Source organism: Macaca thibetana, chromosome 6 (assembly GCF_024542745.1).
Source record: "Macaca thibetana thibetana isolate TM-01 chromosome 6, ASM2454274v1, whole genome shotgun sequence".
NCBI classification, from domain to species: domain Eukaryota; kingdom Metazoa; phylum Chordata; class Mammalia; order Primates; family Cercopithecidae; genus Macaca; species Macaca thibetana.
Genome location: NC_065583.1, coordinates 13,046,337 through 13,072,933, shown reverse-complemented (window position 1 = coordinate 13,072,933; position 26,597 = coordinate 13,046,337). Strand labels below are relative to the sequence as shown.

At 48.6% G+C, this 26,597-nt stretch overlaps 1 protein-coding gene across 2 annotated transcripts in view; it reads right to left on the bottom strand.

The window, feature by feature from the left end:
- Positions 1–4,550: 4,550 nt before the first annotated feature.
- Positions 4,551–26,597, bottom strand: part of SLIT3 (slit guidance ligand 3) — a 641,932-nt gene continuing 619,885 nt past the window's right edge. For both annotated transcript variants that reach the window (XM_050794632.1, XM_050794633.1), the window contains 4 exons: positions 15,973–16,127; positions 13,993–14,278; positions 12,587–12,795; positions 4,551–9,449 (listed from right to left, as the gene is read on the bottom strand). In XM_050794632.1, coding sequence (XP_050650589.1) covers positions 9,214–9,449; positions 12,587–12,795; positions 13,993–14,278; positions 15,973–16,127 — 886 coding nt within the window. In that variant the 3' untranslated portion in view covers positions 4,551–9,213. The remainder of the gene's footprint in view (positions 9,450–12,586; positions 12,796–13,992; positions 14,279–15,972; positions 16,128–26,597) is intronic.

Genomic DNA, 26,597 nt, shown 5'->3' with positions numbered 1-26,597 from the left:
GAACTCCTGGGCTCACGTGGTCCTCCCAAGTAGCTGGGACTACAGGTAGGCATCACTATACCCAGCTAATTTTTAATTGTCTTGTAGAAACAGGGTCTTACCATGTTGCCCAGGCTAGTCTCGAACTCCTGGGTTCATGCAGTCCTTCCACCTCGGCCTTTCAAGATACTGGGATTTTTTTAGATATGAGCCACTATGCATGGCCTCAATTTTTAATTTCAAATGAAAATAGCATTTTGGGTCCAATGAAGAAAGTTTCAGGCCAGGTGCAGTGACCTGAAACTTTGGGAGGCTGAGGCTGTGGATCACTTGAGCCCAGGAGTTTGAGACCAGCCTGAGCAATATGGCGAAACCCTGTCTCTACAAAAAATTAGCTGGGCATGGTGGCACATGCCTGTAGTCCCAGCCGCTCTGGAGGCTGAGGTGGGAGGATTGATTGAGCTAGGAAGTGGAGGTTGCAGTGAGCCGAGATCATGCCATTGTATTCTAGCCTGGGCAACAGAGTGAGATCCTGTCTCAAAAAAACAAAAAACAAACAAAGTAAGTTTCATAGACTTATTTTCAAGAATGTTAGTAAGAAACAGTGTTTTTGTTGTTGTTGCTAAAATATCTGTACTTATCGCTTGTATTTATTTGGTATACTGGAGTCCACAAAGTAGCTATACCAGCTTTTTTGCATCATATCAATATCGTATCATATTTTCTTAAAAAACTATGGTGAGTAACTATTGTCTTATTTTTGCCGGACCAGGTTCTGTTCCCTCATTTCCTTGGGGAAACGCTTTCTCATCCCCGACCACGTGTTTCTCATGTGACACAGGCTTGTCCAATGAGTGCTGTTTATTTTTTAATTTTTTCATAGCCCATGGGTGCTACTAAAATTACTGTTTATTGACCCTGCTGTTTCATCCAATGATGGACATTTGCCCCAAGGCAGGCTAATCAGAGCCAGTGAGACTCAATTCTGGGCTATCTCTCAGAAGCACTGGAGATGAGAAGCTCTCTTTCCCTTGGGCTTGAAATTGGTAGTATCTACAGCTTTCAGTCTGCAGCTGTTGGGAGTCAGTTTGCCTGTTTGCATAGGAGAGGCTTCCTGAGAATGAAGCCAAGGCAAAACAAAGCCAAGTATGCACAAGACACCCTGAGCTCTTATGACAGTGTATGAGCTCTAGGATCCAAACACCCATGTCTGATGCAGTAGGAACTACCCTAGGCCTTCCAGTTACCTGTCTCAACATGTTCCTTTTTCGCCTTAAGTTGGTTTGAATTGCTTTGAGCCTCTTGTAATCTACAGAGCCTTGATGATGTCAGTCTTGTCGTTCTTGTTTCCTAGATAGAGAAACTGAAGTTCACATTGACGTTGCCAAAGTCAAGCAGCAGGATGCAGGGGAGGATGGGGTAAACCACCTGCCCCCTACACACTGGGCAAGTGGACCTGGAGGAGATGAGGCCTGCTCCCTTAGAATCTCCCTCAACCCTGCTCTCAAGCCCCATACTCCTGCCTCAGCCTCCTGAAGCGCTGGGATTTCAGGCATAAGCCACCGTGCCTGGCCTAAATTTAATTTTTACTTTCAAGTGAAATTAGCATTTTGAGTCCAGTGAAGACAGTTTCAGGCTGGGGGCAGTGGCTAATGCTTGCAATCCCAGCACTTTGTTCATCTCCTGTCCCCCTGCAGGGACTGGTAAATAAGGACATTTATAGTGTAAATAAGAGCAGCTTCTGTCCCTGCAGCACCTTACAAGGTTACCCTGAGTAGGCTAGATTCCTCTGCCAACCAGTTAATCCTGCTGTCAGTTACTAGAGTCGATTTAGCATCCCTGGATGTATTTTTTTTTTTTTTTGAGACCGAGTCTCGCTCTGTCATCCAGGCTGGAGTGCAGTGGCACAGTCTCTGCTCACTACAAGCTCTGCCTCCTGGGTTCATGCCATTCTCCTGCCTCAGCCTCCCAAGTTGCTGGGACTACAGGCGCCTTCTGCCACGCCCAGCTAATTTTTTGTATTTTTAGTAGAGACGGGGTTTCACTGTGTTAGCCAGGATGGTCTCAATTTCCTGACCTCGTGATCTGCCTGCCTTGGCCTCCCAAAGTGCTGGGATTACAGGCGTGAGCCACAGCGCCCGGCGGATGCATCTTGAAGTTGAGCTGCTTGTGGCTTTTGAGTCATGATATCTTCACTCCCCTTTGAACCACCATAAAGAAATCCTTAGTCCTCATATCTTGATTTGAGAACCCAATGATCTTTGCCTCCTGCCAGGGCTGCAATGAAGGGTAGAGTTCAGGAAATAGAAGCATAGCATTTTTATTTATCCTGTTCTCTATTTCTCTGTCAGCAGCAGGTCCAAAGGTGAGTGTCACATGCTCTGCCATGCCTTATGTTGCCTGAGCATATTAAATCCAGAATCCACTGCTCTGTATCTATTTTCAGTGACCAAGTGGTAAGGACAAAGAATGGCAGAAAGGATCACGGTGGTCCCCCATTGCCAGAAATGTGTTGGTCTTAGTTTTCCATCAACAATGGTGCTCTGGCTGGGTATGGTGGCTCACGCTTATAATCCCAGCACTTTGGGAGGCCGAGCCATGTGGATCACCTGAGGTCAGGAGTTCAAGACCAGCCTGGCCAACATGGTGAACTACTAAAAATACAAAATTTAGCTGGGCATAGTGGCAGGCACCTGTAATCCCAGCTACTTGGGAAGCTGAGGCTGGAGAGTCGCTTGAACCTGGGAGGTGGTGGTTTCAGTGAGCTGAGATTGCACCACCACACTCCACCCTGAGCAATGAGAGCGAAACTCCGTCTCAAAATAAAACAAAGCAAAACAACAACAAAAACAATGGTATTCTAAATACAGGTATAGACCACCAGCCTGCCATGTATTCCAACCCAGGCACCCTGAGAAGCTCACTATTTGTTACCTATTTAGCACTCCAACCTACTTCCTTCCTTGTGAGTGTGATTCTACCCAGGTATTCAGGGAAGGGTCTGATTTGGCTAAGCCAGGGTTTCTCAATCTTAGCACTATGAACATCTTGGGCAGGATAGTTCTTTGTTGTCAAGGAGCTGTCCTGTATATTGTAGGATGTTTAGCAGCACCCCGGTCTCTACGTACTAGATGCTAATAGCACCCTGTGCCCCAGTTATACAATCAAAAATATCTGCAGACATTGCCAGATGTCTCCTGGGTGAGGTCAACACCTCTCCCAGTTGAGAACCTCTGCTATAGATTGATATAACAGGGAATTTGAGGTAGAGGGATATACATCTAGGTCCCAAATCTGGGAGGAGGGGCTCCTGGTATAAACATGGGAGATGGACACTGTAGGTTTCTTGACAGTAGCTCCTCCTGGCAGGAACACCCAGGCTGTCTGAAATGGTGTGTGTGAGTGTAGAATCCACTCCCTACCTATTTCAGATAAATGCACACTAAAATGTATAAAACGATGTCAAGGGCATCTTTGCTGGAGGCTTATGGCCCCCAGTCAGTGTGGCCTTGTCTTGCTCAGGGAGACCTGAGGGAAGAAGGAGCAACGGGCTGGGGGCCACAGAGTCTAGCCCCTTTTTTAGCACCTGGTGCCTCTGCTGCCCACCAGTGTCTTGCTCTCACAGGGGTCTCCACAGGGCAGATGGAAAGCCATCTGCCGGGGAAGTGATGGTGACCTGCCAGCCAGTGGCAGCCTCCAGACCCTTAGCAATCCTCCTTCTAAAAGTGCATAGCCCTTGAGGATGCCTGAGGGCTGAGAGGCTGAGGGGCCTGCTTGCCCCTCCCGTCTCTGGGAGCCCCTCTCATGCTGTCTTGCCCAGGCCATCCTCTCTGGCTTCCTAAGTTGCTCAGGCTGCCCGCCTCCCTCAGATGACACCCACACAGGGCAGATATCTAGCAAGTGCCGCAGGGCCAGGTTCCTTCCCCTTCCATTTCTTGGTATTTGCTCCACCCCATGTCCCAATTCCTTAGGGAGGCCTTCTCGACCCCACTGCATGAAGCACCCACCCAGCTATTCTGGAATGTCTACTCTTCTTTATTGGTGGAAGTGAACTTACCACTATTGGATGTTATCTTACTTGTTGATTGGCACATACCCCCTCAGTTAAAGTTTAAACTCCAGGAGAACAAGGACTTGGTCTTGATCATCTCTGGAGTCCTCAATGCCTAAAACAGTCCCTGGCACATAGTAGAGGCTCAATAAATACTTGTTGAAGGAACCGAAAAAGGAGAAATTTAGGCATTGGAGTCCTATAAGGAGGAATATTCCTTCCCATATCAGTAGAGTGTTCTCTTCCTTTGAACTGGAGTGGCTTTCTCCCCCATGACCCTTGGCACCTTCTGTGGCTATACGGACCACATCCTCTGCTGACCCTAAGCTGTATGTTGGGTCTTCTCTTTGATGGTTCTGGGGAGCTCTGGATCCATTTTTCTCACTTCACGATCCAAGAAACTGATTCTTTCATCTAATTCCACACCAGACTTTCCCCAGACCCCATGAGTGCAGTCATCTTTGTTCCAGGGGGTTTGAAAATCAGGGGTAAAAATAAAGCAGACACCACAGAGCCGGGCTGAGTTATGGCAGTCATGAGAGCATCTGATAGCTCCTCTGTGACTCATCCATTTATTTTAATGACATCCGAATATGACAGTATATTGAAAAAAGAATGCATGTTATTTATTCCATACCAGGGAAGTGGCACTATAACACTGTTTTAAAAACATTTTTAAAAATTTCCTATTAGAACCTATCGCTGAGTTAGAAAAACATGCTTTGCCAAATGCCCAATTATGCCTTTACTGGTCCTGCTAGCTGGCATGTTTCACTAACTTTCCTCTAGTGTTTCCTTTGGCACTGTTGAGCCCACACTACAAAACATGAACAAGTCCCACCAAATCACACTATGCCCTCAGCTTCCCCATCATCTGAGGGTACACCAGGAGACTGCTGTTGGGGAGGCAGAGGACACCCTCTGGGCCATTAAGAAAGTGTTAGAGGGTCTAACTCAGGCTTCACTCTGCCTGGACACCCACTGTGGGGTAGCAGGAAGAACTTTGGCCTGGGTGGACACCTGGGGTTAATTATCCGTGTGTTTTTGGTCTATGATCACTGCATTCTTCCATTTGTTCAACCCTCAGTTTTCCTGCCTACCAGTAATGCCCTACGACTCCTCCAGCTCTATCTGGGATCTTGAGTGTGAGGGGCAGGTCACTTGTTACTATGGGCTTCTGCTCCCAGCAAAGGCAGTGGGTGACTGCTTGACCTTAGGGTTCAGTCTGGTGATAGCTTTGTCTCTGGTAAAGGGAAAGGTTAGATCAATCCTGGTCCTGGCCTTTCCTGAAGGTCACCCTGGGGCTCTTTTTCCCTTTTTTTTTTCCTCTGAGCTTGGGAGTTCTCCCTCTTCTTGCCCCTCTTCTTGTCTTTTCGAAGCATCAGACTTGAGTTCCTTTCTATGAGATTGAGAAGGCAAAACCATCTTCTAACAAGGGCCTTTTGGCATGTCCATAACAGCAATAACAACAGTAATAATAACAACAGCATCTTACATTTAAGGTTTTTAGTTTACACTTTACAAAGGACTTTTAAGTACATAATCTCATTGGCCATCATACGGCCCATTGGTTGAGTCAAAGAGACCTTCTTTTCCCTTTCCTGAATCCTGCTCAGGGGGGACACAGCGTGAGCAGCCTCTTCTGCCCACGTACATTGCCACACAGACACTGAACCACACTTTTTCAGGAACAAATTAACTGAACTCTTCCTGCCTCGTGGAATGTCCTGTTTCTAGAATGTGACTGCTCAAGGAGAGAGAGTTTTAATCATCATTTGTTAGAGGAACCTCATTCGGGGAGTATTTTCTTAATGGTCCTTGCATTTGGCATTTCTTAAAGTCAGGGCTTCCAAACTTGAGGAAGAAGGCTCAGAATTGTAAGGGACACACCTGGGCCTTTTGCTGTCTTGGTCGATGGGGGCAGGATTCAGGATTGGGCCTGGGGTCATGAGCAGAGGGAGGTCTCAGGTTCCTTGGGAAGGCAGAGGAAAAGCTGGCAGCCTGTTGAGTCCTCCCAGAAAGCCAGTGACCCTGGGCGGGGCTCTTGAGAGGGCCGGCTGAGTAGGCTCCAGGCTGGGTGGGGAGAGGCTAGCAGGGGCATTGGTGGTGGGATGAGGCTCAGATACACCTGTTTTTGGGGAGAGGGGAGTTGGGAAGTGTGTTGGGCAGATCCCAGGACCCTCTTCAAGAGCAGAGCTTCTAAGCTACCATAGACATTTGTGATCCATCTGGCTGGCAGTGTTTTCTAGCCACAAAGTAAACCACAGGGAGCTCTCAAGTCCATTTTGGCTGACAGCTCCGTCTCCTCTTTCAGGCCTTTATGCTGCCACAGCTGTCTTCCTAAACCAGAGCTTGTCTTGCTCTTCCCTTCCTCAAACAACCCTGCTGGCACCTGTGGCCTGTTTAGCATGCAAAGCTCTTTGCGGTCAAAACCCTGCCTTCGTATCTACCCCATTTCTCTCTGCTCCTCAGTGTGCTTCCCATACTCCCGCCACCCTAGATTTGGACTCTTTCCCAAAAAAGCCAGGCCTTGCCATATCTCATTGCTTTTTAACAGGCCACTCCCAGGAAAGTTCAATTCCCTTTCCCACCTCTGGCAAACTCCTGTTCATCCTTGAAGACCTAGGACTAGAAATTCCCTCCTCTGGACAGTCACTTCCATTGCTTATATTGCCACTTGAGAGCACCTTGTGTAATAAGGCAATTGTCCGTTTTTATGACTGTTTTTGTCACAGGCTGTAGGATCCTCAAAGGCAGGACATGTTCATTTCCCACGAGAAGCAGGATGGTTTAGTGGTTGAGTGAGCAAGTTCTGGAGTCAGACAGCCTGGGCCCAGATCCTGGCTCTACAGTTTATTAGACATTTACTCTTGGGCAAGTTCTTTAACTTCTCTGTGTCTCAGTCTACTCAACTGTAAAACGAGTTAATAGTGTTTTAACTACATGGTTGTTTTGATAATTAAATGAATATATATCTATTTCACAATTAGAGTGGTATCTGATGTATAATAAAGTACTAAATAAATCTGCTATTATAATAATGTTTGAAACAGGCTGAACATAGTGGCTCACACCTGTAATCCCAGCATTTTGGGACTCTGAGGCAGGAAGCTGGCTTGAGCCGAGGAGGTTGAGGCTGCAGTGAGCTATGATTGAACCACTCTACTCCAGCTTGGCTGACAGCGCGAGACCCTGTCTCAAATGACAACAAAAAACAAAGCCATCATAAGGCATAGTACCTGGAACATAATGGAGATTTACATGCATATTTTTAGATAAATTCCTCAGCTATATCCCTCTCTCCCTTCTCTTCATCCCCTCCCTCCCTTCCTTCTTTCCATCCTTCTTCCACTTGGCTCATGTTTCTCTATCTTCGTTTCTTTTCTTTCTCCCTTCATTATTCCCTGAGTCTTTGGCCCACCATTGGTCTTCACAGAGCAACTAGGCTCCTCTAGGGACCCTGAGGGCTGAAAGGTCCAATGACTTCCAAACTCTTCTCCCTGAAACTCCTATAGTGGAGGCTCCTGGGGGAAGGAGGGATGGATGATGAGAGCCAGGGAATTGCTGTGAACAGCTGAGCCCTGGAAGATATGTGGCTAACCTGACGGGGTGGAAGGGGGAAAATGGGAGGGAGGGAGGGAGAGACATGGAAAGAAACAGGGGCAGGGAAGTCCCCTTCAGGAATGGAGGCAGAGGCTGGATAGGCTGCCCTTGATGCATAAGCCCTGGTCTCTAGAATCTTTCCAGATACTGGGGAGGGGGAAAGAGGAGTGAACAAGGCAGAACAAGAGCAGGAAAAAATATCATCTTTCCTTTTCCGGCAGGGCTGCTTTGATGGATTTAAGCTGCCTGAATCACCTGTGCTCACCCATTCTAGAGAAAGAATCTCAAGCTTTGGGTCTGGACTTCCGGTCTGGCTCCTCCACTTATCTGGTTTGTGGCTTAAGGCAAGTTCCAGAGCCTGTGAGGGCCTAAACTTCCTTCTTAGTGAACCGGGCTCTACTCCCGTATCCTTCCCAGGGAGGCAGGGGTTGCATAGATAAAATAAGGTAGAGTTTGGATATGCATTGGAAGGTGTCACAGATGGGCAAAGGGTCTCTGTCATCATGATGGTCACCTGGAGGATCAGGTGGCAGAGGCCTGTCTTACAGCAAGAGCCTCCAAGAACCTTCCAGAGTTGGACATCTACTAGTGCTGTGGGCAGGCTTGGCTCCCAGTCTTCCGCTTCCCAGAAGGGCTACCTTCTCTCCTGGGATACATTCCAATGAAAAATTACCTGGAAGGAGGAGAGGGGGTCAGTGCGTGGGTCCTGAGGAGACAGCATGATATTCTCTTCCCTCACCTCCTCTAGGAAGACCCCTCTCCTGGGGAGGAGCAGGAAAAATAGCAGCTGTTTTAAAGTTTGGTAAGACAGTTCCAGATGAAACCTGCAGCAGACTTCAATAGTCAGTCCTCGATTGGAAGCCAGGGCCAGCCAGGAAGGAGAAGCGGGGTCCCCCAGTGGGTTCAGACCCTGAAGGGGGGTCTGGGACAGACAGGGACAGCAATATTTTTGAGTGGCAGACTGAGAAGGCCAGGGCTCAGCAGCTTTTCTTAGAAGAACTGGGCATCTTGGGCACTGACATCCAGGACTCCGAAAAGCTGGGTAATTTTAGGGGAGGAAAAAAAGGGAGTTAAAAAACAAGAAACAAAGATCTTTTCCTTCTCTCTCTTCCTCTTATTCCTTTTTCTGATCTCAATGAGCAGCTCTTGGTTTACTGCCGACATAATAACGTTTCATAAACATGAAAGCGTCTTCCTCCTTCCTCAGGCTGTCATTCTTTATTCTTATCCTTTTGTTTTAAAGCATTTTTATTAGTCTTTTTTTTTTCTTAAACTTTTAAACAGCTGTTTATAAAAACACAACAAATACAACACAAAACTTGGTAAAAATAACTCACTATATGGTACATATACTCAGATGGTGTGATATATTTATATAATAAAAGATGAAAATAGTCACTTTCCATAATAAAAATAAGTTCTATTTTTTTGTTTATTTTACAATATACTTAATATTCTCTTCTTCTTTAGCTTCCTCTCCAGCTTCATATCCTTCATGCTGAATCACCAGGGGGTTCCACACGGCTGTCCCAACCCCACCAAGCTGGAGTCTGAGAGGTGGCAGGCAGGCGGGCAAGGGCTTAGGAACACCCGAGACAGCCGCACTCTAAGTGTCTCTCCACCTCTTCTACAAACGAGGAGCCGTCCGTGCACTGGAAGACGTATTTCCGTCGCTTGCTGCGGGTGGGCTGGCAGCACTGGGGCCCGCAGCCCCCATGACATTCCATGATGGGCACCTTGGAGGCTGTGGCACATGATGCATAACCTTTCTGGCGGCGGATCACCTCTCGGACTACTTGTCCCAGGCACGGATTCTCTGCAGAGGGCATAAAAGGGCATTGGTGGTCTAGGAGGCCAGCGGGACCGTCAGCAGTTCCCAGGTAGGCTGCTTTGAAATACGTGTGCTCTGAAGACCATAAGAATGTATTCACTCATCCATCTGCCCACCCTCTATTTTACAAACAGGTACCTTTCCTGTACCAGGCTCTCTGCTAGGCTTACACCTAGGCCCTGAGGATATAAAGATGACAAAAACAGGCTTGGTCCCTTCCTTCAAGAAACTTAAAGTCAAAACTAAAACTACATGAAGCAAACTGGTAGACCGTGGGCCAAATCCTGTCCCCAGACCAATTTTGATTACCCTACATATGCCTAAAAATTAATTAAATGCCAACATTAAAAAAGCAGGAGATTTCACCTGAAAATCTGGATTTCTGCCTTCCGTGAAAACCAGGAGGTCTGGCAGAGCTGAGCCTGCAACCCTGCACTGCAGTGATGGCTGAAGCTGAGTGCTTTAGATGGGGCAGGTTATCTCCAGTTTGCCCCAGTCACCACCACTCCCAGTAGTCTGTCTCTCCCAGCCTAGAGTCTAGGTACTATTTAAGTGAATATATTTAATAAGAAACTGAGGTAGATGCTATAAAGAAAGGGAAGATGTTCATACAAGAACATACAGTATGTGTTTTTGTATGCTGTACGACATTTGTATGCAAAAGGCATTTGACCTGGCCCAGGGAGGCTTCTCTAGGAAATGAGCCAGAGTTGAGGTCTGAATAAGAAGCAGGTGTTAATGAGGCTTTGGGATGAGCTTTTCCAGAAGGCCTAGAAATAACTGCAGGGCAGGAAAGGGCACCCTCGTATCTGCTTAAACACTCTGGACCCTGACCCACCTTTTCATTTCCACCTCTCTACTGTCCTCACTACAGTGGGAGAATGTCTGCAGCAAGGCACTTGAGGAAGGGAGCCGTGACCCTTGACCCTTGACCCTTGACAAGTCGCAGTTCCCATGTCTGAAAAATGGTAACACATTTTCCTGTCCTTCCAGCAATTCCCAGGCTGTTACGAGCACCAGAGGAGATTGTGAAGGAGAAAGGGCTTTCTGCATTTTAAAGCTTCAGGTGTTGTTAAAAGTCTTTAAAATTATGAGATTGTTCAAAGGGTTAGAAAGAGGTTAATGACTGTGTGCATGTGTGTAACATGGGGAGAGAAGGGGAGCGTAGATGGGGCAACATGCTAATGACTGAGGGGAAGGGATTAAGCTGTTTATACTGCCCTGACAGTTTTTCTATAAATCTGAAATTATTTCAAAATAAGTTAATAACATTTTAAAAATGAGTTTTGGTTAAGAATAGTATTTCCTGTAGGTATAAAATGTGGAAAAGTCCTCAAGGGACGGGGTGGACTGCCTGGGATCCTGGTGGCAGGGAGCAAAACTTCTCAGTGTCCATGCAGGAGAAAGACCCCCCAAGGTAAGACAACTATTTTAATATTAATATAATTTTCCTTTGTTGAGCTCACCTCAAAATTACATGATAAAGGGGCCACTAACCGAGAAAAGTAATTTGATGGTTCTGACTAGGTCAGACCAAAGAACTGGCTTCTGCTGACCCAGTAAGGGCAGGAGGGTTGGATGGAAGCTGTGGAACAACGTCCTCTGCTTGGATACATATGCGAATCATTGCAAAACGCAGGTTCTGACTCGAAGGGGCTGGGATGGGGCCTGGGAGCCTGCGTTTCTAAGTGACTCCCAGGTGATGTCAATGGTGCTGGTCAATGTCAGGGGGCCACGCTGACTGGCTAGGGTTTCATTAGTTTTGAAGGCATGGCATCTCAAGGGCCAACAGCTGGAAAAGAGGAGAAAAGAACCATCCAGACTACTCATGTGTTTTCCCTGCAGAGGTCCACTGAGGACCATTTTCTATACTTGTTTCATCTTTAAAAAGTCCATGCTTGAGAATCTTAACTTTGGCCATATGAGTTATCTGCACTTTTGTTTCTTCTCGGAGACAGGGTCTGCCTCTGTCACCTGGGCTGGAGTGCAGTGGTGCATTCATGGCAGCTTCAAGCTCCTGAGCATGCGATCCTTGCACCTCAGCCTCCCAAAATGCTAGGATTCCAGGTGTGAGCCACCACTCCTGGCCCTATCTAGATGAGGAAGTGAATCACAAGTATGCTGCTCAACGCCATGCAGATTTGAGACAGGATCTCACTCTGTCACCCAGGTTGATCTTGGCTGACTGTAACCTCCGCCTCCCAGGTTCAAATGATTCTCTTGCCTCAGCCTCCAGAGTAGCTGGGATTACAGGCGACCACCATGATGCCCAGCTAATTTTTGTATTTTTAGTAGAGGCAGGGTTTCACCATGTTGGCCAGGCTGGTCAAGGTCATGCAGATTCTAAATGACAGCTTGGCCTTCATCGTGACAATGTTGCTTCTGACTTTCCATCTCGCGTACTCCTTCCAACAACCCTATAAGGAAGCACAGTAGCCAGCCTCCAAGATTGCCCCCAGTGACTACCCCCTTCTGGTACTGATGCCCTTTATGTGGTCCCCTCCCTCACTGAATGCACCTGACCGACGTAACAATGCAGTGTGTTGAAAATGACAGCATGAGTGACTTCCAATTGTAGGTCATATAAGACATGTGGCTTGCTCTGTCCTGGACTGTTCACTCTGGGACATGCCAGCTGCCCTGGCGCGAGGACCCTCAAAGAGCCTGTGTAGTGACTCATGCAGGGCTGCAGGGCAGAACTGGGACCTCCCACCAGCACCCAGCACCACGGGAGTGCAGCACACTGGAAGCAGATTCTGCTGCCTCGCGTTAGCTCACAGAGAACTGCAGCCCTGGCTGTGCTGAATGCAACCCCGAGAGATCCCAGCTAGGCTCTGTCTGAATTCCCAACCCACAGGAAAAATGTGGGCTGAAACAACGTTTTTTGTGGTTTTGAGCTGCTATGGTTTGGGACTAACTTGTTATGCAGCACTAGATAACTGATACAGGAAGGTGTAGCATTGCCTCCGTTTTCAAGTTGAGGGAATTGAGGCTCACAAAGTAACTGAACCAAGGTCATGCAGCCTTTAAGTGGCACAGCCAGAACTGGAACTGAGGTGATCTGGATATGAAGTCCAACTCTGACCCCCACTTCCTCCCTCCCACAGGCACAGTAGACCCACCTTGTTGGCAGTGCTCGCCGCTAAAGCCGGGCTGGCACAGGCAGTAGGGCTCCCCTTGGTCTGAGATGTGGCACTGCCCATGGTGACACTTGAAGGCTGAGCAGGCGTTGGCAGAGTCATTCTTGTTGTCACACAAGGCCCCTCCGTAGCCCTCGGCACACTTGCACATGTATGAGGTCCCGGTTGCCACACATTTTCCATGGTTGCAGCTAGGGGCAGAGAGGAGGATGAGAAGGGAACTGCATCAGAGTTGGTGCTGCTGAGGACTCCCTCTGTCCACCCAGCCAGGGACCAGGGGACCCAGAGCTGAGTACAGTCCAATAGCTTTCTCCATTTCCTAGGCTGAGCATCTCTTAACCACCTTGCTTCCCCTGGCCAACCAGCCAGAAGCCTGCGAGTGTCACCCAGTGTGAGCTGTCACCACAGCAGAAGCTGGCTTGCTGATTTACACACACACCCTACGCAGCCAAGTAGCAAACAATTGCTTGAAAGAATCTAGCCATTCTCTAAACATTTTAATTGCTTTACCATCTTAAATAAGAATTACTACCACCCCGCTACTACCAGCAGGTACCCCTGGCTATGTACCAGGAATTGTGTTAAGTGCTTTACACCCAGTATTGCTCTGAATTTCCATCACAACCTCTTGTCTGCTGCTCCTACGCAGTACATTTCACCTGTGGGAAAAGATGAAGGTAAAGCCTATATCCTGAATCACGACACATCACTGCCCCTGGCGGAATGACATGCAGAGCCAGGATCCATGTTATAGAGTCAAACACACACACACACACACGCTCAAGAGCAACACAAGAACCTCAAACCCTTTATAGCTGTCCCTTATTCCTGATCCAAAAGATCATTTCCTGACTGGTTTAGCCAACCACATTTCCAGTGTTGGCTCTGGTGTTAGTTTTGGCTGATCCAGGTTTCTTAACACTGACAGTACTGGGTTTCCTATATTTAGCATGATGCCTGTCACATAGTAGGACCTCAGTAAATCTTTGTTGAATGAGTAGTTGCTTAAACTATTAAATGTGGTTTGATGTGTGGTTATATACACCTCATGCCTTGCACAGGCTGAGTCTGCCCACGTGAGCGCCTTTTTCTAATTCCCACAGAGACAGCGGGGGCTCACTGTGGCTCTGGACAGGTTCTAAGGGCCACCTGGCAGAGACGAGTGTTTTGAGCAGGGCCCTCTTATGCTGATCCCTCCAAGCAGGTCTTGCTGCTCAGACGTGTAAGCTCAGTCTCTTGACCTCTGAAGCAGTTACACTTCCACAGCTTCGATCCGCAGTCTGACTGCAACTCCTCCAGCCTCCAGTAGTGCCTAGTTCTCAGGTGGGGTAGGGATTGAGGCCATGCTGGGAGCCCGAGCACACAGCCAGGGCTCCTGGGACACTGACCTGTGGCCAAGGCAGGGGTCCCGGGCCTCCTGGTCGCAGAGCGGGCCGGTCCAGCCCGGGTGGCACTCGCACACCACGCTGTCCTTCTCCACGGAGCGACACAGGCCGTGCTTGCACACGGTGCAGGACTTGCAGCCTGGTGACACCCCCAGGGACTGCGGTGGGAGGGCCTTGAAGTCCTGCAGCTCATTGTTGATGCGCACCTCGTGGATGCATCCGTGGAAGCCGCCTAGAGGCCGGTCCGTGCCCTGGCGCAAGGCAGAGAGGCCGGTGGAGGTGGGGATGCCTGTGGGAGAGGAGCCAGGACAGTGGCCTGAAGACCCTCCCCTGCCACCCTGCTGTCCTCAGAGAAAGCGCTTTCCACACATTGATGGCTAGAACTCTGGGCCTCTGATGTTCAAATGAGGTTAACGGGCCAAAACCTCGGACCTCGTCCATACAGGGACATGCATCTTTGGTCCTGCACTGGGACTCCTTAAAAAAACGTGGATTTGTTGCCAATATGTAATATTAGAAAATTTCCCATAAAAATTTGTATATTGGACTTCCCTAGAAAAAAACCGAGATTATCTGGTCACCCATTGCCCTATGACCCCACTGGCTGAACCGAGGGGACCGTCCCCCCCGCATAGGCAAGTGCACCAAATAACCAGCTGTCCCCACCAGGCTCCTCGGCCCTTTGATGCAGGCCTCACAAGAGAAGCCAGGGCAGGCGAGCTACAGCTGAGGAGAGAAGATAAGGTTTTGGGGAGCTGCTTTATCAATGAAACTTTAGGGTTCAGGGTTTTAGACCAGTTTTCTGCCTTATATACTGTGTACCCCTCTTCTCAGGGTCTTCAAGAGACTGGTAGTAAAGACTTAACTTGCTTTTCAATAATTGGTATTTTCGCTCCCCTTCTATGCCGTCCCCTGCCCACCTTCTACAGTTGAGAGCCTGGGACTAGCCTGGAAGCAGGGCACCCAGTTCTGTTCTGGCTGCAGGTGGGGCACAGGGCACGGTCCTCCTCCAGGGATAAGTGGTGTCCCTTCTGGGGCTGCCCTCGGCCCAGAGCTTTCCCTGGCCTCCGTGTGTCTGAACCGCCCGTTAACAACGCCCTCTCCTGCGCCCGTGCTCATCTCTGCAGGTGGACTCTGGGTAAAGTCTCGGGAATCTTAGGATTGAACGAGCAGTTCTGGTAGCTTTTTTTACACTTAACCCTTTGAGAACTATTGGTGCAGGGGCTGCATTTCAGGCCTAGACTCTGCCAAACTGATGGCTACTTTTTTGTGTTTTGTTGTCATTGTTGCTGTTGTTTTAAAGACAAGGTCTCATTCTGTCACCCAGGTTGGAGCGCAGTAGCACAATCATGGCTCACTGCAGCCCCAAACTCCCAGGCTCAAGCGATCCCCCGCCTCACCCTCCCAAGGAGCTGGGACTACGGGGGCTCACTACTGTGCCCAGCTAATTTAAATATTTTGTAGAGATGACGTCTCACTGTGTTGCCTAGGCTGGTCTCAACTGGGCTCAAGCGATCCTCCCACGTCAACCTCCCAAAGTGTTGGGATTACAGGTGTGAGCCACTGCACCTGGCCTACTTCCATTTTTGGCCTTAGATTTTAATCTCAAACTTGTTCTTTTACATTCATTAATCGAACCTCCCAGGGTTTGAGGAGGTGGCAGAGCAGAGGGAATATGACCTGATGCCGGCAGACTTCAGCAGAGCCTAGACCCTGCTTCCATCCCCTGCCCTCCCCTTCTCACCCCTTCCCGTCACAATGTGTAGTTTCCAGGAGTCCTGTTCTCTTTCCTTTCCAAGCACCTGTCCTAAATTCTCTTTTCTCCATGGCCTGGCTAGTGCTTATTCACCCTTTTAGAGATCAGCTTCATTGTCCCTTCCTCGAGGAAGCCTTCCGTGATTGGCTTTGGCAGTGGCCTGGGTTTCGGAACTGGAGCACAGAGGGCCAGAGGGAGGTAGAGGTGGTAGGGAAAGAGGGCATTACCTCCAAGGTAGAGGGGGCTGTTGATGCCCACTGCTGGCTGCTTCTGGAGCTTCCCCAGGCTCTTGGGAGTTCCTTTGTCCACTACCAGGTTCAGGGTCTGGTTTAACATCACCAGCTCCACACTGTGAAACTGCCCATCATTCACTGTCTCCACGCTGGCCAGTAGAGAAGGGGAGAAAGCCAGAGAGTTCACTAAGTGCCTTCCATGGCTGGGCCCTGGGCTGTGGACTTGACCTGCATTGCTTACATTTTGTTTTACTTTTTATTTGGAAATAACTTTAAACTTACATAAGTTGTAAAAATAAAAACAGTACAGAAGATGCTTATTACCCAGTTTCTCCCATTACTTTTTACTCCAATGTGCTTATGGTTTTTTCTCTGCATTGTACATACACACACACATATTTCTGAACCATTTAAAGGTAAGTTACATACATCACAGCCCTTTATCCTTAGATACCTCAGTGTGCATTTCCTAAGGACAGAGATATTCTCTTACATAAGCACAGTGCAGTTGTCAGCTTCGGTGAATTTAACATGGATACCACACTGTTATCTAGTCTATTATCTATTCCAATTCTGCATTGGACCCAACAATGTCCTTTACAGCATTTATTTCCTTCCCGTTCGAGATTTAGTCTAGGGTCAGGTATTGCATTTGGCTATCATTATTTGCATTCTTTTCTGTCATTTCATAGAGTTAAGCAAACTCCATTCATAGACCACCTTCTCAGTTCCTGCTCTATCTGCATGCTGCCTTCGACCACTATTTATTCAACACACTGGTTCTTTTCAATTGCCCAATTTCCCCCTTAAATATCGGTAAGGGTAAAGGTTAGCATTGTTCTAAAAAATAGTTCTGATGTGATTTTTATATTTTTTTAGTACATATAAAACAAACTCTCTCACAGTTAAAATTTCAGCAGTTTGCTGTTGTCCCCCCTAAAGTAACCTCATGTACCACCAGTGGTATGCATGCCACGTTTGGGGAAATAGTGCCTTATAATACTCGTGCTAGGTAAGTGTGGGGAAAAGAAAGAGAGATCAGACTGTTACTGTGTCTATATAGAAAGCAGCAGACCTAAGAGACTCCATTTTGTTCTGTATTTGAGATGCTGTTAATCTGTGACCCTACCCCCAACCCTGTCCTTGCAAGAGACATGTGCTGTGGTGACTCAAGGTTTAACGGATTTTGGGCTGTGCCGGGTGTGCTTTGTTAAACAAGTGCCTGAAGGCAGTATGCTTGTGAAAAGTCATCACTATTCTCTTAATCTCAAGTACCGAGGGACACGTACACTGCCAAAGGTCACAGGGACCTCTACCTAGGAAAGCTAGGTGTTGTCTAAGGTTTCTCCCCATGTGATAGTCTGAAATATGGCCTCGTGGGAAGGGAAAGGCCTGATCGTCCCCAAGCCTGACACCCGTGAAGGGTCTGTGCTGAGGAGGACTAGTATAAGACGAAAGAAGGCCTCTTTGCAGTTGAGATAGAGAAAAGCGTCTGTCTCCTGCCCGTCCCTGGGCAATGGAACATCTCGGTGTAAAACCTGATTGTATGTTCTGTTTACTGAGAAAGAAGAAAACCGCCTTAGGGCTGAAGGTGGGACGTGCTAGTGGCAGTGCTGCTCTTTATGCACTAAAGATGTTTGCATATGCATATCAAGGCACAGCACTTTTCCTTAAACTTATTCACGTCACAGAGATCTTTATTCATATATCTTACTGCTGACCTTCTCCCTACGATGATCCTATTATCCTGCCACTTCCCTTTTTCTAAAATGGTAAAGATAATGATCAATAAATACTGAGGGAACTCAGAGACCGGTGCAGGCGTGGGTCCTCTGTATGCTGAGTGCCGGTCCCCTGGGCCCACTTTTTCTTTCTCTATACTTTGTCTCTGTGTCTCATTTCTTTTCTCGAGTCTCTCCTTCCACCTAACGAGAAATGCCCACAGGTGCGGAGGGGAAGGCCACCCCTTCAGGTAAGTGTGTTATCTCTACTTCAGAAATGAGGAAACGGTAGCTCAGGGAGGCTAAGGAATTTACCTAAGGCACCATAGTTGGTAAGTGATAGAGCAAGGATTTGAACTGCCGTCCAGGTCAAATGTCGCTAATCTGAAAATCTCCAAAAGCTCACACTTTTTGAGTGCCCACATGATGCTTGAAGGAAATGCTCATTGGAGGATTTTGGATTTCAGATTTTCAGATTAGAGATGCTGAACCAGCATAATGCAAGTATTCAACACTTTGGGTTCCAAAAGTTTTGGTTATGGGATATTCACTTTTTTTTTTTTGAGATGTAGTCTCACTCTGTCATCCAGGCTGGAGTGCAGTGGCACGATCTTGGCTCACTGCAACCTCCGCCTCCTGGGCTTAAGCAATTCTCCTGCTCAGCCTCCTAAGTAGCTGGGATTACAGGCTCATGCCACCACACACAGCTAATTTCATGTTTTTAGTAGAGATGGGGTTTTTACCATGTTGGCCAGGCTGGTCTTGAACTCCTGACCTCAAGTGATCCACTCGCCTCAGCCTCCCAAACTGCTGGGATTACAGGCATGAACCACCATGCCTGGCTGGTTATGGGATATTCAGTCTGCACATCTCACTTCCCCATGCTGCCTCTAACAGGGCCAGCAGCCACTCACCGAGGGCCCAGGTGAGCCAGACGTGGTGCTAAGTGGTTCACTTATTTGAACCTTACAAAAATTCTGTGAAGTGGGTGCCAGATATTCTATTTCACAGATGAAGACACCAAGGCCCAGAGAGGTTAAGTGATTTACCTGAGGTCACCCAGCGAGTACAGGCAAGAGACAGAATTTGTAGGCAACACTTTTGACTCCCAAATTCTGCTCTTTCCAGCGCTCTACCCTCGGCAGGGCCTGGGAGGGAACAGTGGTGGGACGTGATGGGAGTTGGGGAATGTGACACCTCTTCCTTCCCTGAAGGTCTCTGAGTAGACTGAGCTCTGTCTTATCTATTCAGGTATCAGGGATACATAAGGAGGCTCCCTCTCTCCTTGAATTCTCCCTGACAAATCCCTGTTGGCTCCAACAAGAGGATCCCCGCAGGGGGTGGCACTGATTATCTAGGCAGGCAGAGGACCGTTTCAGTGACTAACTCAGATTTAGAAATTTCAGCAGCCAAAAAGGCAAGAGAAATGCTTGGGAGAAGACAGGCTAAATTGAGGTTTAGTGAAGAAAACAGTCCATTCTAGCCCCTTACTGCTGGATGGAACCATAACCAATCATAGGAACAGAACATCCCAGTCTCAGTTTCCTCCTCTGTAAAAGGGGAATAATAACCTCACAGAACTATCGTGATGTTCAAATTAGAGTGGGTACATGAAAGTGCTTTGTCACCAGGCATGGTGGCATGTGCCTGTATCACTACTTGACAAGCTGGGAGGTTGAGGCAGGAAGACCACTTGCGCCTAGGTGTTCGAGTTCAGCCTGGGAAACAGCACAACCCCTATTTCTTAAAAAACAAAAAAGCACTTTGTCAATTACTGAGAAAATGTGAGCAGTTATTTTAGTGTTATTTAGAAGACTAACAAGTATCACTGCCTGCAAAGCTAGTAATCCCCGCTCTAGTGTTGATCCCTGGGAGAAGGTGATGGCAGAGGACACGCAGGAGCCCAGGACCCACTCAAATCCATTGGGAAATTTCTCCTCCCACTCATTCATCCAATATCCACCCATCCATTCAACCACCCATGCTTCCTTCCCATCTATTCTACCTATTCACCCATCCACCCTCCTCTCCATCCATCCACCTAGCCATCTCTCCACCCGCCCACCTACTTATTTATCTACTCTCTTCATCCATTCATTCCATCACATCCATCCATCCTTCATCTACCCTTCATCCGCCCACCCACCAAGTGTCTGCTATGGGCCACCTCATCCTGAGTGCTGTGGATCAGTGACAAACAGGGAATATAGGGTAACTGCACTCACAAAGCTTCCATTCCACTTTCCTTAGCCTTTCCTGTGAATCAAATGACAACGTATCAATGTAAGGTCTAGCCAAGAGATAGGATAGTGGGAGGTGGAGTGGTGGGTAAAAGAGTCCACCGAAGAATCTGGTTTTGTGATGGGGATCCAAAAAGCCCTATGAAGGTAGAGCTATTTCTATTTCAGAAGCCTCCAGCTGCTCCAAGTTGCAAGCTGAGGGCAAGGCAGAGGCCTGTGATCCTATGGATGGGCTGGTAAAAGCAGGAAGGGGAGGGACGAGGGCCCCGTGCAGAGACCATAAACTTGTGACCTTGAGCCCTCACACAGTTTTCCAACAACACATGCAAAAATATGCAGGTGTATCCCACAGCATCCTAGAAATGGATGCTGTTTGGATGCAAATGAGCTCACCACCCTGGAGGTGTGTCAACAGATGCTGGGCAGCCACCTGTCAGAAAGGGAGCTGTCAAGAGGCTGCAGCTCAGGCATTCCCTTCCAACATTACGATTCAGGGAGTCAGGGCAGCTGTTTTCCCATTATAGACACATACACAGACACAGCGAACACACACCACCTGCTCCTGCCTGGCAGCTGGCTCCAGGCCCGACTCCTCCTCCCCTTCCTGCCATCCCAGGTGCTGGTGTGTGGCCTCCAGGGGTACCCAGCCTGGAGACAGTGGTCTGGCAGAAGTCACAGATCAGAGAGGGCTGTGTGGTCACTGGCTTCTGCCCTAGACAGAGTGCTGGGTTCTGCAGTGCCCCAGCGCTGGGCTTCCTGGAGGGTCTCATCTGATGCCCACATGGGAGAGTCCTAGGTAGGCTCCAGGTATAGCCTTCAGCCAGGTCATGCTTTGTGGAGAGAGATCTGGAATCACACTGGGTCTGCCAGCTGAGGGACTCTGGGCAAGTCACACCACTTCTGTAAGCCCCTGTTTCTGCTTCTATTCAATGAGTTTTATATTCATTTAACAACATTGGTGTTTTTTTTTTGGTGGTGGTTTTTAGTAAGAGACAGGGTCTTACTCTGTTGCCCAGGATGGATGCAGTGGTGCAGTCGTCGCTCACTGCAGCCTTGAACTCCGGGCTCAAGTGATCCTCCCGCCTTGGCCTCCCAAAGTGCTGGGGTTACAGGTCACTGCACCTGGCCTACACTGCATTTTGTTTGTTTGTTTTTGTTGTTTTTATTGAGATGGAGTCTCGCTCTGTCACCCAGGCTGGAGTACATTGGCGCGATCTCAGCTCACTGCAACCTCCACCTCCCTGGTTCAAGCAATTTTCCTGCCTCAGCCTCCCGAGTAGCTGGGATTACAGGCGCCCTCCACCATCCCCGGCTAATTTTTGTATTTTTAGTAGAGACGCGGTTTTGCCATGTTGGCCAGGCTGTTCTTGAACTCCTGACCTCAAGTGATCCTCCTGCCTCGACCTCCCAAAATGTTGGGATTATAGGCGTGAGCCACCGTGCCTGGCCCTACACTGGTTTTAATGGGCAGTACGTGGCCACCGACACCTAGCAAGTGCTCAGTGAAAGGTGGAAATGATGACTCCTCGACCTTACTCTGGGCTTGCTGGAGCTGGGTGTGGCAGCCACTGGGGTGGGGAAGTAGGTTAGTGAGTCCTCGAAGAGCCTGCCTACGGATTTCACAACCTTACAGCCACCCAGGGCTTTGAGTCTCTCTACTCCCACTGGCTCATTCCCGTTTCCAAGGAGGGGACTCTTGTGAGTCCCATTTTAGGGAAGGAAGCTAAGTAACCTGATGGAGGCCACACTGCTAAGAAGTGCTGGAACTGAGGTTCCAAGTCAGGATTGCTTCCAAATCCAAACCTCCCAGAACGTTATCTATGCCAGTAGGTACTTATAGGTTAACAGGTGTCTTCTTCCTGGCACCTTTTAACCAGGTCTCTTGGATATAATGACTGAAGCCAGTGTTTTTCAAACTGGGTCCCTGGAGGTTCAGGGTAGGCAGTGCTAAAGGCTCTGGCTTTTTACCAGCATCCTTAAGTCAGGATGCCTCCATTTCTACTTGCCTTAAAAAAAAAAAAAAAAAAAAAATGGCCGGGCACAGTGGCACACACCTGTAATCCCAGCACTTTGGGATTACATCGTTGAATTCTCCCTGACAAATCCCTGTTGAGGATTTGGGAGGCCAAGGCGGGCAGATTACGAGCTTACCAGCCTGGCCAACGGGGTTTAGTGAAACCCCGTCTCTACTAAAAATACAAAAAAGTAGCCAGGCGTGGTAGTGGGTGCCTGTAGTCCCAGCTACTTGGGAGGCTGAGGCAGGAGAATCACCTGAACCTTGGAGGTGGAGGTTGCAGTGAGTCAAGATTGTGCCATTGCACTCCAGCCCAGGCAAGGGAGCTAGACTCTGTCTCAAAAAAAAAAAAAAAAAAAAAAATTCATTAAATCTTAGCCTTTGAAAAAAAATAATGGGAAAATGGCTCTACTGTGACAAAAGTAGAGAAAAAAATGGAAAACACAGTAACAATCTAAGGTTCACACTAAAAGAAATATAGTGGTCCCAAGCCCCAGTAATTAGTCTCCTGGAGAGATATCTAAGGATTTCAGGGCAGAGAAGGGGCTCTGAGGGTCTTCCTTATTATCTGCCGGGCCAGACTGAACTGGTGCCAAGTGGGAGGTGGAGAGCTCTGGAGTTGTCAGGGTGGGGCTGGATGCATCCTGCCTGGAACTGGCATGACCACAGGCATTGGCCAGAGTGGCCTGTGGCCTTTTTGCCTTTGCTTTTATTTATTTATTTTTGAGATCGGATCTTGTTCTCTCACCCAGGCTGCAGTGCAGTGGTGCAATCACAGCTCACTGCAGCCTTGACCTCCAGGGTTCAAGTGATCCTCCTGCCTCAGCCTCTCAAGTAGCTAGGACCATATGTGTATACTACTATGCTTGGGTAATTTTTTATTTTTTGCATAGGTGGAGTCTTACTGTGCTGCCCAGGATACCCTCAAACTCCTGGGCTCAGGCGATCCTCCTGCCTTGGCTTCCAAGAATGCTGGGGTTACAGGCATGAGCCACCATGCCTGGCTTTCTTTTGCTTTTAATAATAATGGTGGATACGTGTTAATCTCTTAGTAGAGGCCAGGCATTGTGCTACCCTATGCTAAGCAGTTCACTTGCATTCTTTTATTTAACCCTAACAACCCTCAGGAAGGAGGCACACTTTTTCCTCCATTTTTCAAATAAGAGACTTAAGGCTCAGAGACTTAAGGTGCTCAGGCTGAAGTCTTAAGGGACTTGAGGGAGGGAAGGTTTGTTATTCCTCTAGGTGCTGCTTGCTCTAACCTGAATGCTGAGTTGTGACCACTAGGTGGCGATAGAACCTCACAGTAACAAAGAGTTCCTGGGATTTCGGGTAGGCAGCAAGCAGAGACCTCAGGCCCCACTGCGGCAACCCCCTACTCCTGTAGCACAGCCTACACTCTTTCTTGGCTCTGTCCTTCATGTCCCAGAGCCTGCACGGTGGGAGAGCTGGTTTGGGTGGAAAACTGACCCGGATTTAAATCCTAGTTCTGCCACTCACTGGGCTTCTAACATGAGACTTCTCATGCCTAAAACAGGAGTGAGGATCCAACGAGACAAAGACCTTGGCAGTGGATAGGATTGTAGAAATCAAGACTCGGAGAGCACGCACTGCGTTGCATTCAAAGAGCACACCCGCGCGGTGTTTTAAAGTGGCTAACATTCAAAAACTTAGATATCTAACATAGAAACCCTGCTGGTCCCGCTTCTCTTGATAATCTGCATTCCCGCATGGCAGCGTCTGCTGGAGCTGAGGCCAGCCACTCCTCTGGATGGGGCTCCACCCTCCACGCTACTGCAGCCCCCACCACTTCTTATGGGGACTACAGCCCATTTTCCCCATGTCTGTTACCTATGTGGCCATTTGGCCTTGCTGGCACGTGAGTCTGGCCTTCTCACAAGTCTCAGTGCCAAGGAAGAGTGAAGTCTGTCCCCATTCTGGGGCAAGGAGGGGCTCAGGTGGGCTTTTCTGTATATTTTCCCTGGGGCCTGGAATAGAATCTTCATGTTCCCTCGTCACCATTTGTGATTATGGCTGTGCAGATGAATAACATCAGGCATGGACAGAATGGAGACCATGGAATCTAGCCTGCAGGTCCCTGCTGGGAACCCAGGCTGCCGTCCTCACTCTGAAGCTGGTTGTGGGCCTTAGTGGGCCAAAAGCTGCCAACTCCCCTGATTAGAACAGCTTTGGTTGGGCTCCCTGGCTCTGGCCCTGAGGCCAAGGTGGCCTTCCTGGGTGGCTAGAGGTTATTGCACTGATGCTGAGGAAGATATCTCATTTTCTGTGGCTGGACTGGCCTCCTGGTCCCCTCAGCTGCCGGTCAGCTCAGCCCGTGCCCTCCATTAACCCCAGCCCTCCCATGTGACTTCCATGCAGGCTGATGGGGCCTCCTCCTCCCCAGGGCTTCCTCGCTGCTCAGCCTGAGAAAATGCTTTTGAGGCACAGGTCATGTCTCAGCTCAAACACCAGCTCCTCCTCCAAGGTCCTCCAAGCAAAAATATTTGCTCCTGGGGGGCACAGTGGCTCACGCCTGTAAACCCAGCACTTTGGGAGGCCAAGGTGGGCAGACTGCTTCAGCCCAGGAGTTCAAGACCAGCCTGAGCAACATGACAAAACCCTGTCTCTTCCAGAAAAAAAAAACAAAAATTAGATGTTGTGATGCACACCTGTAGTCCCAGCTACTCAGGAGGCTGAGGGAGGAGGATCACTTGAGGCTGGGAGGTGGAGGTTGCAGGGAGCTGTGATCATGCCACTGCACTCCAACCTGGGTGACACAGTGAGACACTGTCTCCAAAAAAACCCAAAAACCAAAAAAATCTTTGCTTCATCCTTGGTGTTCCTGTATGACCCCAGGGTCTCCAGTGAGCATGAGCTGATTCTGCTGTGCAGCCACTGCTTGTTGATATGTGTGTCTTCCTCCCTGGACTGTGTGTGTTTAGCTCTGTGGCCCCTGCACTTTACCTAGCCCAGGGTCTAGCCCAAACGTGGGGCCTGACAGATGTGGAATGGGTGAGAGTGTACTACTGGGAACAGAAACAGGGCTGCCTCAGGGAAAATGTTCGGAAGCAAAACCATTTTAATATGGAATTGCTAGAGCCTTGGGCCCCTGAGGATTGCAAACTGAATGAAGGATACTAAAGATCTGTTACAGGCTCAGCATGAAGATCTAGGCCAGGAGTGCCAGGGCATCCTTAGCTGGGTTTCCCCATGGCTAAGACAGAGCCTGGTGTCTTCCAGGGCCACCTACCTGCTCCAACTCACGGCTCCCTGACAGCAGCTTCTGGACAGCAACTCTCTGACCTTCCATTTCATAACTCAGCACAGTGCTGCGACACTCCTACCAGCCACACCAGCCCTTTACCAAATCACCAGCCCTGACGGCTAATGTTAGCAGAGGGCAAAGGCTGGGCTCTGCTTGGGAAGGCCCCCAGCTCGGGGCAGGGCTCAGCTGCTTCTGGAAGCCTGGCTTTAACCTTCTGTCCTTGACATGTCTGTGTAAAGCCTTAATTTGCCAAACACTTCCTCCAGTGTTGTTTCAACCTTCAGTGACTACCCTAAGAGGTATATCCTGCTATTGCTCACATTACAAATGGGAAGGGGGAGGGGGGAAACTGAGGCACAAAGAGGCTGAATCACTTGTTCACATTTGGATTTATGCAATAGCAAATGCTTCACAGGCTGCCCTGGCCCTGCCTCTTTGGCTCTCTGTCCTCACCACTTGGCCAGGACCCATGGCTCTAGGGACACAGATGTTAGGCGGTCCAGGCTCTAGGGAGACCACCAGGGTGAGCTCTTTCTTCTGGTGTCCACTGTGCCCAACTGTCCTAACCTGCCTGGTCTTTATCCACCTTCCACCGGGAGCCTCCTGCTCTGGTCAACACCCTTTTCCTTGCCCCTCGTCTGTCTTTGCCGACCTCCCGGCATGGCTCGTCCACCTGTTCTCTCTGCTCTCACAAGTTCTTCCCTTTCTTCGAGGCCCAACTCAGACTGCTCCTTCTGCAGGAAGATTTCCTGTGGAAACTGGTGTTTCTTAGACGTGTGCATTAGAATCACCTGGAAGGCTCTCTGAAGCACAGGTGTGTTGGGGCCAACCCTTAGGGTTTTGGATTCAGTAGTTCTGGGGCAGAGTCTGAAAGTCTGTATTTCTATCATGTCTGCAGGTGATGCTGGTGCTGCTGCCTCGGGGACCACACTTTGAGAACCACTGGTTTTAACCAATGGCTTTCAAATTGGGTTTGTTGGATCATTTATCAGGGGCCTTGACAACAGCGTGTGTGGAGGGGGATCTTTGCTTCAACCCTGCAGGGTGGTTTTGCTTCTAAGTATTTATGATTCTTAAGTTCAATATAAGATTTTAATGGAAGAAAAGATTTAGTTAGCAGGGAAAAAAAAAGTCTGAAAGTTGCTGCTCTTCACCAATCCCTATGAAATGTGCTCTTGCCTCTGACGGGACAGTGTGGCCTCTCTTTTGTACTGTGTCTTCCCTAAGGTTTGGCTCTCCTTCTACTGGTAGTTTCACATGATTTTAGGTGTAACACAGACATTTTTAACTTTTAGTAGTCATTCTTATAACTATTATAAAAATATAACTAAAATAATTGTTATTGTAATATTTAGTATTTATTTTACTGAGAAGCGGAA